Source organism: Microtus oregoni, unplaced genomic scaffold (genome assembly GCF_018167655.1).
Source record: "Microtus oregoni isolate MIOR12 unplaced genomic scaffold, Mior012 000007F_ref0000211, whole genome shotgun sequence".
In the NCBI taxonomy this organism is placed as follows: domain Eukaryota; kingdom Metazoa; phylum Chordata; class Mammalia; order Rodentia; family Cricetidae; genus Microtus; species Microtus oregoni.
The window spans coordinates 42,968,927-42,982,647 of NW_024543066.1; the positions used below are offsets into that span (position 1 = coordinate 42,968,927).

The window sequence follows — 13,721 nt, forward strand, 5'->3', positions numbered from 1 at the left end:
TAGGACTCTGATTTTTTTTAAGATTTATTTTTATTTTTCAATTATGTGTATCTGTGTGCTTCTTTGTGAGTATATACATGTGAATGCAAGTGTCTTTATAATCCAGAAGAGAGTGTCTAATCCCCTGAAATTGGAGTAAGCCATTGAACATGGGTACTGGGAACTGAACTTGGGTCCTCTAGAAGACAGTATGCAGTCTTAATTGCTGAATCATTTCTCTAGTTCTTTGGTCTCTTTGTGGTATTTTGTATCTCCTGGGTACCAGCGTGATACACTGCATCCTTAGACTAATACTTAATGTAATATATCTATTGATATATTAGTGATAACACCTCTTGATTAGAATCTAAAGCTGATGCTGGTGACCCTGGGAAAGGGAGCAAATATGTTCCATGTGTAATGTGTCTTTGGATTTCAGACACATTTTACTTTTGCTTTAAGTCTTCTTTTGTCCCCTTCCCAAATAATATTATTTTAGCATTGTCTGGCCATTCTCTCTCCAAGTCCAGCATATTCAGTGATGCTTGTCTCTTTTCTCAGGGATGATCTGACTGATGATTCTGTCTTCACACGAAGCTCCCAGTGCTCTCGGGGCCTTGAACGATACATTTCTCGGGAAGAGGGGCAACTTAGTCCCTTCTTGGGACAACTTGATGAGGACTACCAAGCAAGAGAACCTTTTTTGCATAGAGCTGAGTATAGTTCCCATATCAGTTGTCATGATGAACTGTTGAGGGGAGCAGAACGGAGTAGAGACAAACTCAAAAGCTCCTCTTACTCCGTACGATCTGAGGAAAGAAGCCGGGAGACCAAAAGGCCCCGTTATGATGACGTGGAAAAGGTACATGGCATAGGAGGGGATCACTCAAGTTTTACATCTGGGACTCGCAACTATCGACAGCGAAGAAGAAGCCCAAGCCCAAGGTTTCTAGACCCTGAGTTTCGAGAACTGGACCTTGCCAGGCGAAAGCGAGAGGAAGAGGAGGAACAAAATAGGAGCTTGAGTCAGGAGCTTGTGAGAGTTGATGATGGAACTAGCTGTTCCATCCCTGGGTTGTCAAGTGTCCTAACAACATCAGAGCCAGAATATTCTTTGCATCGGCCTGAGGAAGTTCCTGTGATGCCCAAGAAGTCCATTCTGAAGAAGCGAACTGAAGTGGATGTGAAACCATCTGTGCAGGTCTCTGTTGTATTTTTCTTGATAGTCCCTCTAATATCCTAAATCCTGATACTTTCCTGGGACTGTGTTCCTTAATGGTGTCTGAGTAACTTGTGCTGTGCTGACATCTTATGCCTAACTGTGATCAACCCCTTCTATGACTCTCCAGATTAAACTATAGGCTCATAATGCACCGACAAGGGCTCTGATTTAGAAGAGTATCTGCCTTGGGTTTTTCCCTCCTTAAATTGAATAGCCCTATGGGAATCTTTGAATATGGATTCTTGGAAATGAAGCTTAAGGACAAAAGGAGAAGATAATCCAGATTTCTTCATCTTTTTAGAAGAAGACAGTGTATGAGTTGTAGAACATAAGACTAGAAATTAAGTGATTCTGGTTTAGGAACTACCAACTTCCTGTGTAAATTTGAGATAAATCACAATTTTTCTGGCCTTAACATTGCTTTTTCTTTCTATGAAAAGATAGTTAGGCAAGACTACTAGTGTGACTAGAGGCTTCTGAGCCAGTACTAAAGTACTTAGAGAAGCAAGGGGAGGTTGATAGGTTAGAGTTCTAGAGTTTCCTGTTTCCAGAATAATCCTACTTGTGTGTTTTTCTTTTGGTCATCAATAGATACGAAAATAAGTTGGGTGAAATGGTACACACCCATAATCCCAGCATCTGAGAGACCAGTGCAAGAGGATTCCAAGTTCAAGTCTATTATGGCACATTGCTAGATAAGGCCAGCCTGAGCTACAAAGTTAGACATGGCTGGAGACAAGCCTGATGGCTCAGTTTGATTCCCAGATTCTAACTCCTGAAAATCCATACATATACAGTGCTCATGTGTGCCCATATATTCACACACCTCCCTCCTCTCCTCTGTCACACAACACACTGTGCACATGTGTGCCCATATATTCACACACCTCCCCTCCTCCCCTCTGTCACACAACACACTGTGCTCATGTGTGCTTGTATATTCACACACCTCCCTCCTCTCCTCTCTCACACAGCACACTGCTCATGTGTGCCTGTATATTCACACACCTCCCCTCCTCCCCTCTGTCACACAACACACTGTGCTCATGTGTGCTTGTATATTCACACACCTCCCTCCTCTCCTCTGTCACACAACACACTGCTCATGTGTGCCTGTATATTCACACACCTCTTACCTGCTCTCTCACACATGCATACATCCACACACTGTGCTCATGTTTGCCCATATAGTCACACTTCTACACATACACACACAACACACACTTTGCTTATGTGTGCTCATTGATTCATACACCTCCCCCTTCCCCTCTTACATACACACTGTACTCAGTATGCCCACATAGTTACACACCACCTACCCCAACAACAATAATACAGTTCTTAAAACAAAATAGGAAAACAAGCTAAAGAAAATATCTAAAATATTTTTGAATTCAGATTCCTTGATAAAGAGTAGAACACACAGGTAAAGCTCACAACCACTCTGTCTACTTCAGTTCCTTTTCTCTTTTTCTCCTTGCTGTGATGGAGACAGTTGAAGAGATGGGGAACTTGTTTCTTGAACTTAGATGACTTTCCTTTTATAGTTAAACGTCTCCTATTCAAGAAACATCTCAGGTACTAGTGTTCTGTGATTCCTCATAGCTGTTCAACCAGTGTCTTGTGTTTGTGTTTGCAGCTTGAGAGCTTTTCCAGCAGTACCAGCTCCAGTCAGGATCGTCCTCTCTATTCTGAACATTCACCTCTTCCACTAAGTGGTGCGGTTGCTACTTTTGCTTCAGAGATGGAAAATAAGGGGACTACAGTGGCGGCTGACCTAAAGGAACCTCAGAGTAACATATTCCAGTGGGGTCCCCTCCATGAGATATCTAAAGACAATAATCCTCTCAGTGAAAAATTTGACAGTGTTCTGTGCTATAAGGAAAAATTGAATTTGAAAGCTGAGGGACTTGAACGACATACAGATTTCTTACTGCCCCATGAGAGAGCTAGCCAGGATGGCAGTGGCTTTTCCCGAATTCTGGGCATGTTGGCTGATCCTACCAGTACACAGGAAAAAAGAAGACGTAGTTTCCCTGATATTGAGGATGAGGAGAAATTTCTCTATGGGGATGAAGAGGAGGATATAAAAGCAGAATCTCCACCTAAGTCCCTTGGGGACTCTGAGAGTAAAGGTTTGAAAAAGAAAGCAAGCTCTCTGCCCTCAACTCCAGCCATAAAGCTAGAATCACTAGAAGAGAGCAATCCAGAATATGCCAAGATTCATGACTTGCTTAAGACCATAGGACTGGATATTGGAGTAGCAGAAATTAGTAAGTTGGCTGCACGAACCCAGGAACGACTTCATGGCAAAAAGCCATCATCACGCTCCTTAACTGACAGACGTTTGTCTGCTGACCGACGATTATCTGCTGACCGACGTTCGTCTGCTGACCGGCACTTTGCAGCTGACCGCTGTTCCTCAGTTGACCACAGTTTCACAACTGATTGGCGCTCATCAGATCATCACAGACTGGAGAGCAGGGAGGCACATCACAGCAACACTCAGTCCCCAGAAGTATCCCACCCACACCCAACCTCCCCAGTAGATCCTTACCTGCTCACAAAAAATGGCTCTCCTTTCCTAAAGTCTGACCATCCTATGGGTCACGTGACAGGACCAGAGGTAGTTGGCAGTGGGTTTCAGTCACCTGTTGCCGTTAGGTGCATGTTGCCATCAGCCCCATCTACCCCAATTAGGCTTCCACACTCTGCTTCTTTATCCCAGTTCTATATACCAAGAGCCTCTCAGTTTGCAGCACCTCGGATACCTCCAAACTACCAGGGATCTGTCATTCCTTCTGCCTCTTTTGATGCTTACAGGCACTACATGGCATACACAGCCTCAAGGTGGCCCATGTATCCTGCCTCTCAACCATCTAGCCACCCTTTACCTGAACCACACAGGCTAATACCAACAACCAAACAAGCTACTCATAGTAGTCGTCCCAATCTCCGTGTGATCCCCACTGTGACTCCTGAAAAGTCTAAACAAGAGGTATCAGCGCTAGGCTCAATTTCTGTTAAGCAGGTTCCTGTTCAGGTGTCCATTCCATCACTCATAAGATATAATCCAGAGAAGATCTCTGATGAAAAGAACCGTGCCTCTCAGAAGCAGAAGGTGAATATTAGCTTTGGGCATCTCATGCCTGAGTTTTTTATTTTCTATTTCTATTTAGCAAAAAACATAGTTTTTAGTTTGTACATGTTTTTTTTAGAGGGGGTGAAAATTTGTAAGACCTTTTGTACTTTAAGCTTCTTGGAGGTTTACATCATTACCCAAGTAATGTACATAATAGCCCCTTTGAGGTTCTAATATTTTGTTTTTATAGGTTCCACTGTGATGGCTAGCCTTTTTAAGTTTATTTCTCTGACATATGAATAGTCTGAAGATACTAAGGGTAGAAGCTAGGAACCTTGAAGTATCAGAAAGTCTTTATCTTTTTTTCATTTAAAGAATTTAATCCCTGGAAGATAAAAATTTAATTTTCTGTAGTATTCAAATGCTTTGAACTTTAGCCATAAGTTTCATTGATAGTCTTAAGTTTCAGTAAAGAAAAAAATGTAAACTTCAAGAAAATGTTTGGAAGGAAAAAAAAAGCCAGTTGGTGGTGGTGCATGTCAGTAATCCCAGCACTCAGGAGGCAGAGGCAGGCTGATCTCTGCAAGTTCAGGCCAGTCTGGTTTACAGAGTGAGTTCCAGGACAGCCAGAACTGTTACACAGAGAAACCTTGTCTCAACAAAACAAAACACAACAAAAAGTGTTTTGGAGATGGAGCTCTTCTCTTTAATACCCTAACACTAAAGACTGACAATGGTTTTCCTCATTTGTCTATTAAAGACAAGTCATTTCTTTTTTTTCTGTTAACTGGTAGTAACTGGTTAAGAGATAATAAATTCAGGACAGCTATATCTGTTTGTCTGTTTGTTTGTTTTGAAACCATGGTCTTGCTATGTAGCCCTTACTGGCCTAGAACTTACTCTGTAGACCAGACTAGCCTCAAACTCAAAGGATCCACCTGCCTCTGCCTTCTGAGTGTTGGGATTAAATGCATATGCCACCATGCCCAATCTGTATCTGAATTTTAAATTTAGTTTGACTTGTGTGACCTTGGGTGAGCTTCTTTTTTGTTGTTTGTTTTGATTTGGGGTTTTTTGTTGTCGTTGATTTTTTGTTGTTGCTAGTTTTTTATTTTATTTATTTTTTTATAGATTGTTTCTCAGTGTAGCCCAGGCTGCCTTGTAACTAGCTTTGTAGACCAGGCTGGCCTGGAACTCAGAGATCCACTTGCCTCGGTCTCTGCCTCCTGAGTGCTGGAATAAAAGGTGTGTGCTGCCTTTTATTCCACCTGGTGAGTTGTTTTTCTTTCTTTTTCTTTTTTAAGATTCTTTTTTTTAATTTTTTTTTATTTTTTTTTTAAAGATTTATTTATTATGTATACAACTTTCTGCCTCATACCCACATGCCAGATGAGGGTGCCAGATCTCCTTTCAGATGGCTTGGAGCCACCATGCGGTTGCTGGGAATTGAACTCAGGACCTCTGGAAGAGCAGACAGTGCTCTTAACCTCTGAGCCGTCTCTCCAGCCCCCTCTTTTTATTTTAAAATTAAGAATTTACTTAGTTTATACGTATGAGTGTTTTGTATGTGTTATGTCTACATGTATGTCTGTGCACTATATATGTGGCTGGTGTTTTGGAGACCAGAAGAGGGCTTCGGATCTCCTGAGACTACAGAATTACAGGCAGTTTTGTTTCACTGTGGAAGTGCAGGGGATATATAGGGCCTAGGTTTTCTAGAAGAGCAATCAATGTTCATAATCACTGAGCTACCTCTCCAGCTCCAAGATCTACTTTTAATATTGTAGATACACACACACACATTTGTGCACATGTGAGTGTAGGTATTCAGGAAGTTCAGAAGAGGATATAGGATGCCCTGGAACTAGAGTTACAGGCAGTTGTAAGCCACCTGATGTGGGTATTGGGAACTGAATTCAAGTCCTCTACAAGATCAGTACATGCTCTTAACTGCTGAGCATTCTAGCCCCGAGATACTTAATCCTATATGACCTTACTTTTCCTAATGTAAAATGGAGAAAATGTGAAGCTTAAATAATATTAAATACATAATACAGCTGATATAATGAATCATAACCACATTTCACTCCTTTTCTTCATCTTTACCCCTGGGTTCAGAGTCACTATGCAGTGGTGTTGTCAATGGCTTTACTTCCTGCTTGAAAACTTTCTAGGTAGTATAGTTCTGAATAAAAGGATAAAATCCTGGTTTTGAACTTGCATCTAAATAAAACGTTACTTTGACTACAAACAAAGCTTCTATGTCCAGGCATTTGAACTCTGGCTGAAAGGTTGTTTTGAGACTGGGTCTTGCTCTGTGACCCTGGCTATCCTGGAGCTTACTATGTAAGACCAGGCTGACCTTGAATTTACAGCAATCCTTTTGCAAAAGCATGTGAGTGCTAAGATTTAGAGGTAAGTGCCACTGCACTAGACTTTAAGTTTAAGATACTAGTGTAAGAGCTAAATAGAAAAGAAGGATATTGGAAATAGGGACTCCTAAAACAGTTTATAAAGGGTATAAATTCATTCTGGCTGGGCAGTGGTAGCCCGCGCATGCCTTTAATCCCAGGACTCAGGAGTTAGAGGCAGGCAGATCTCTGAGTTCCATACCAGCCTGGCTTACAGAGTGAGTTCTAGACAGCCAGGGCTACACAGAGAAATTACGTCTTGAAACACCAAAAAAAAAAAAAACAGAAAAAGGGAGTGACCATGACCTGTGAATACAAATAACATGTTTCACTCTGGAGGGTTTTTGTTTTTAAAACAGGTTTTCCTCTCTAGTCCTGACTGTCTTGGAACTAGCTCTGTAGACCAGACTGGTCTGGAACTCACAGAGATCCGCCTGCCTCTGCCTTCTGAGTGCTGAGATTAAAGGTGTGTGCCACTACCACCTGGCTAAGTTATGTGAGATTTTTATTAGTTACAGAACAAAATAAGTTATAAAAGTGTTTACAGAATATGTTGGGCAGTGGTAGCACATGCCTTTAATCTCAGCACTCAGGTGGCAGAAGCAGGCAAGATCTTCATGAGTTCAAGGCTAGCCTGGTCTACAGAGCGAGTTCCAGGTTAGGCTCCAAAGCTACACAGAAACCCTGTTAAAAAAAATTGTCTGGTTTTGGTTTTGGTAGTCACAGGATGTTAGGTCAGACAGTCCACAGGAGTGTGCTGTGGGTGATTTTAAAGGGAGTCAAAATAGTTTGGCTCTGGTCTTCAACAATTTAACTCTCCACAGTCACATCACCGTATAGAATCATTAACACAGGTGTGACTCTGCCTTCTCTACATGCCCTCTTGATCTTTTCTGGGAACTTCAGATACACTCTCTTACTCTGTTTTGTACTCTGTAGGTTATTGAAGAGAGAGAAAAACTGAAGACTGACCAGGAAGCCCGACAGAAGAAAATGTTTTATCTCAGGACTGAGCTGGAGCGGCTTCATAAACAACAAGGTATCAGGCAACCCCTGTCTGACCTCCTTGTCGTGTAGATAGTAACTGTAGGAGACCCCAGTACAGAGGTGCTGGTGCTCAGATGTGGGTCAGCAAGAGCGGTGTGGGCATAAGCCTAGAGGAAAGTTGTATAGCCATACAGAGTCTTCAGGTAGTCCTCATCTCTCAAATTATTAATACTTCTGTTCTCCTGTTCTTTCTCTTTCTACCTACTCTCTCTTCCTCTCTTTGTATTTGAGTATGCAGTTTGTTGGTTTTTTGTTTTGTTTTGTTTTGAGACAGGGTCTACTCATTTTGTAGACCAGGCTGGCCTCAACTCAGACATTCACTGCCTCTGCCTTTTGAGTGTTGGGGTTAAAGGTGTGTGCCACCATGCCTGGCATTTAATGTGTAATTTTTCCTGAACTCTTTTAGAATAAGTTGTAGTTATGATACCCTTTAGAACTTCATTATGTATTTCCTAACAGGAATTCAAGTATACAATACACTAATCAAAGTTAGAGAATTAGAAATAGGCTGATGGCTTGCTGTACAAGCATGAGGACCTGAGTTTAGATTCTCAGAACTCACAGAAGGTCAGATACAATAGCATGCGTCTATAATCCCAGCATTTCTCTGGCAAGATGGGACGCAAAAACAAGAGAATCCCCACAAGCCTGGTGTATGCAGCAGCAGATGAAATTCTTTTCAAGCAAGATAGAAGGTGAGGACAGATACCCAAGCTTGCCCTTTGACTTCTATAAGGATATATGTGAACTTGTGCACACACACAGAGTCATACACACACGCATGCAAAAAGATTTTTTTTTTTTGATTTTTCGAGACAGGGTTTCTCCGTAGCTTTTGGTTCCTGTCCTGGAACTAGCTCTTGTAGACCAGGCTGGCCTCGAACTCACAGAGATCCGCCTGCCTCTGCCTCCCGAGTGCTGGGATTAAAGGCGTGCGCCACCACCGCCCGGCGCAAAAAGATTTTTAAAATTAGGAAATTAATTGTAATAGCTAATCTCCAATGTTATTTATATTTTACCATTTGTTTTATTACAAAGATTTATCACATTCAGTTGTCAGTCTTTAGTCTTTTACCATTTAATAATAGTTCCTGAGCCTTTCTATTCATAATTTGATATTTTAGAAAAGTCATTTATTTTACAGAATGTTTATTAATTTATCCTTAATTTGTCTGCTGTTTCTTTATGATTAAGTTTGGATTATACATTTTGGCAAGACTGGCAAAAACAATGTCACGTTTACATTGATAGTGTCTTTCAGGGGAAATCTTTGTAACTATAGTAAAAATTATTCTTGAAGCTTCTTTCCACCAGTTTTAATTAATGTTTCTACCCTGAGAAACTTGTTTTGATGGTTGTTAAGTAGTGATTTTTCTAATTTTGTTATTCCTCCTATGTAGTGTGGTTTCTGTTTTAAGAAGGGACTTCTAACCCCTACCCCAATTAGTTTAGTCATTGTATGAGTATATATTTATTCAGTGATAATTAGGTTATCATCTATCATTGTCATTATTTATTTCCATGCTAAAATTTTTCCATATTTAGCTAATGGGGACCACTTTGAGTTGTTGGTAGTGTCCTTTTGATATCCGCTCATCACTTTAAGATCTCTTTTTAGCCCAAAATATTCTGTGATTTTTTTTATTCTATTTCCCTTTCCTCTTATTTTCTGTTTTTCGTTTTGTTTTGCATTTTGTATTTTTTGTAGCCTGTAAGTCTCAGATTCACTGTGTAGCTCAAGAGGATTTTGAACTCCTGATCCTCCTGTCTCTCTACCTTCAAAGTGATGGGATTCCAGATATGCATTACCTTCCATTTCTTCATCTGTGCTTTTAAGAATTCATTTGCATGAGGGAAAAATAACAATGCTTCTAAATACTGCAACTGGATATTAGTATGAAAGAGAAGAGAACAGAAAAAGATAATTGTTTCTGTCTGAATTCATAATGTTTAAGATTAAATAACTTACTTTGTCTTGTAAGGACTGACCTACAGTTATGAACAAGAAATGACATTAGGCATAAACCATTATAGAAATTGGCAGTGTTCTTAAATCAGATAAAGTCACATAATCCTTTTAGGAGGTACATAAATACAAATCTGCATATATCACTTAGAGAATTGATGGAGCTCCTGAAGCCCTATCTGTAGAACTTTAATTTACCCTTACCAAAAGAGAATGTGATCACTTGCCCTTCAACCCTCTATGGAAACAGAATCTTACTTGCTTTATTTTTTGGTGGAAAATGATTTTGTAATCATATAGTTTACAAAGCTATATGTACTTAGAAACCTAGGAAATGAATTCTCTTAGTTTACCTTCCGTGGATTTCTTCTGATAAACATCTGACCATTCAGGGGAGATGCTGCGCAAGAAGCGAAGGGAGAAAGATGGTCACAAAGACCCACTTCTGATGGAGGTGAGTCGACTTCAGGATAGCATTATGAAGGACATCACAGAGCTACATAAAGAGACAGAAGAAGCAGAAAAGAAGCAATCTGAACTGGACAAAGTAGCACAGATCTTGGGAATTGACATCTTTGATAAATCCCTAAAATCCTCAAATGACAGTAAAGAGTCTACAGAGAAGCCTGAAAAAGGAGAAAAATCTAAGAGCCCAGAAAAAGAGTTGTCACCCTCAAACTCTTCCTCTAACAACAAGGTAATGATATAACTTTGCTGTTACTTTTTTCCCCTAGGGACTCCTATAGAAGCTTGCAAATATGTTTTTGTAACAGGGTCTTACTATATAGTCTTGGCTGGCCTGAAACTCACTGTGTAGACCATGTTAGCCCTGAACTCACAGATACCCCCTTGGCTCTACAGTGCTGGGATTAAAGGCCTGCGCCACAACAGTCAGGGCTGCTGCATTCTCAGTCGTCTCACACACAGCTAGTGGTTGTGACACTCCCTTCCTACCTCTCAGCCCCACTGCATGCCTCTCTTCTCTCTTCCTTACCATTATTCATCTACCCAAGAGTCTCATTTCCTAAGTGCCTTTTCCTAACCTAGTGACCAATTCATATGCATAAAACATTTATTATTGATAGGATTGGAGAGTTACATTTTAAAAGAGAATTCAGGCTCAGCAGGTAGAAGCACTTACTAGACAAACTGGATAACTTGAGTTCAATTCTCAGAACCTGTAAAAAGTGGGATTCAGTGTCATTTATGTCTATAAATCCACTTGTTCTAAGATGAGATGGCCAGTAGAAGGAGAAGAATGGGCCAGAAACTCAAGGGCCACACTGTCTTAGGGTTTCTATTGCTGTGAAGAGACACCATGACCACAGAAACTCTTAGAAAGGAAAACACTTAATTGGGGGCTGACTTACAGTTTCAGAGGTTTAGTCCATTATAGTCATAACAGGAAACATGGTGGCATGCAGGCAGATGTCGTGGAGAGGTATCTGAGGGTTCTACATCTATCTGATCAACAGGCAGCTGGAAGTGAATGTCACACTCACCTAGCTTGAGCTTTTGAGACCTCAAAACCCACCCCTAGTAACACACCTCCTCCAACAAAGTTACTCCAACAGGGCCACACCTCTTAATAGTGCCACTCCCTATGTGGTCCTGTAGGGGCCACTTTTATTCAAACCACCACTTTCTACTCCCTGGCTCTCATAGACTTGTAGCCATATCATAATGCAAAATACATTTAGTCCTCATAATCTGTAACAGTCTCAAACTTGTTTAAAAGTTGGAAGTCTCATCTGAGATTTATGCAATCTCTTAACTGTAATCACTTGCAAAAAAAATCAAAATGAAAAAGCAGATCACATACTTTCAGCATATAATAGCACAGGATATACATTATCATTACAGAAAGGTGCATGGTAAAAAAAAAAAATACTGGGCCAAAGCAAGGCCAAAAACCAGCTGGGCAAACTCTAAACTCTGCAGTTCCATGTATGATGTCAAAGAACTCTTCATATCTCCAACTCTTTTCAGCTTTGTCGATGCAGCACACTTCTCTCTCTTAGACTGGTTCCATTCATGTTAGCAGCTCTTTTTGACTAGTATCCCATGGCTCTAGCATCCCTAACATCTTGGGTCTCCAAAGCAAGCAATCTAGGCTTCACCTTCATAGCTTCACACAATGGCCTCTTTAGACCTCCGTGCAGGGAAACCCCTACCATATACCTAGCCTTAGCAGTTTTCCTTAGTCATGAAGGTAATTTCCATAGCTCTTTTTTATTCTTTAAAGCCAGAACCATGTGGCCAAAGTCACAAGTTCTGCTGTTTGCTGGGATTAGAATATTACATCTTCACCAGCTTTCTGTTTTTGATGGTTTCCTTCACTGCCTGAACTAGGTTGTTCTGGAACTTGCTCTGTAGGCCAGGCTGGCCTCAAACTCATAGGTCCACTTGCCTCTGCCTTTGGAGTGCTGGCATTAAAGGTATGCCCTACCACATCTGACCCTAAACTTTCCTTTAATTCCTTTACACAAGTTGGAAGCTTAGCTGGATGGGATCTTGCCCTGAGGTTATCACTCCCTTTATTCTATCTAACATCAGGCTTTTCTTTCATCTATTTTCATCTCCTTGAACACGGGGTTTAGTTCCTGTGTATCCCCTTCTCCTTGAACTGTATATTTTATATTTTTCTTTGCTTAGCTTGCTCCTTTTCTCTTTCTTTCTTTCTTTTTTTTTCTTTCTTCTTTTTTATTATTTTGTTTTTTGAGACAGGGTTTCTCTATAGCTTTGGAGCCTGTCCTAGAACTAGCTCTTGTCGACCAGGCTGGCCTCGAACTCACAGAGATCTGCCTGCCTCTGCCTCCTGAGTGCTGGGATTAAAGGCATGCGCAACCACTGCCCGGCTTGCTCCTTTTCATTATAGATCTTCATAAGAGTGACTACTAATAACCACACAACAGTCAATACTAGGCTGTTTTGAAATTTCCTCTGCATTAATATAAAACTCTTCAATCTAACCTCAGGCAGACTTTTCAGATAAGGGCAAAAAGTAGCTACATTCTTTGCCAAAATATTATAAGGACGATCTCTAGGTCACATATTAATAGTCTCTTCAGAAACCTCTTGAGGCAGGCCCGCACAGTTTAAATTACCCTTAACACCACTTCCATGTTCCTACTAGTATGGCTCAGTAAGCTTAGCTTAAAGCATTTCACTGTTTTCCTAACCCAAAGTCCACATTCTTCCAAATAAAAGCATGGTTTGGCCTATCATCATAATAAAAGTCCCTAGCACCAACTTCTGTCTTAGGGTTTCTGTTGCTGTGAAGAGATATCATGACCACAGCAACTCTTTTTTTTTTTTTAATTTCCTTTTACATTCCAAACACAGTTCTCCCCTACCCCTACCCCTTCTCCAGCCTCCTCTCATCCCCAACACCCCCTACTCCTCCCAATGGGTAAGGCCTCCTATAGGGAGTCAACAAAGTCTAGCACATAAAGTTTACGCAGGAGCAAGCCCCTCCCCCGTGCATTAAAGGTTAGCATGACACCCCACCATAGGGAACGGGCTCCAACAAGCTAGGTCATGCACCAGGGATAGATCCTGGTCCTATTGCCAGGGGCTTCTCAGATAGTCCAAGCTTCTACACTGTATTCCACAGATAGAGGGCCTAGTTAGGTCCCATGGAGGCTCCACAGCTGTCTGTCTAGAGTTCATAAGTTTCCATGAGCATGGTTCAATTATCTCTGTAGATTTTTCCATCATGATCTTGACCTCCCTTGCTCATGTATTTCCTCCTCCCCCTCTTTGATTGGATTCCTGGAGCTTGGCCTGGTACTTGGTTGCGGATCTCTGCATCTGGTTCCATCAGTTGTTAGATGAAGGCTCTATGGTGATAGTTGAGGTATTCACCAGTCTGATTACAGGGGAAGGCCAGTTCACGCCACCCTCTTTACTATTGGTAGGAATCTTAGCTGGGGTGTTCCTTGATGAATATTGTGAACTTCCCTAGCACCAGGTTTCTCCTTACCCCATAGTGGCTCTTTCTATCAAGAGCTC

The 13,721-nt window shown here is 41.2% G+C and overlaps 1 protein-coding gene across 3 annotated transcripts in view; it reads left to right on the top strand.

The window, feature by feature from the left end:
- The window catches only part of Znf318 (zinc finger protein 318), a 40,123-nt gene that overhangs the window by 12,115 nt on the left and 14,287 nt on the right, over nucleotides 1–13,721 (top strand). For all 3 annotated transcript variants that reach the window (XM_041655572.1, XM_041655570.1, XM_041655571.1), the window contains exons 3-6: nucleotides 541–1,180; nucleotides 2,841–4,322; nucleotides 7,634–7,733; nucleotides 10,100–10,404. In XM_041655572.1, coding sequence (XP_041511506.1) covers nucleotides 541–1,180; nucleotides 2,841–4,322; nucleotides 7,634–7,733; nucleotides 10,100–10,404 — 2,527 coding nt within the window. The remainder of the gene's footprint in view (nucleotides 1–540; nucleotides 1,181–2,840; nucleotides 4,323–7,633; nucleotides 7,734–10,099; nucleotides 10,405–13,721) is intronic.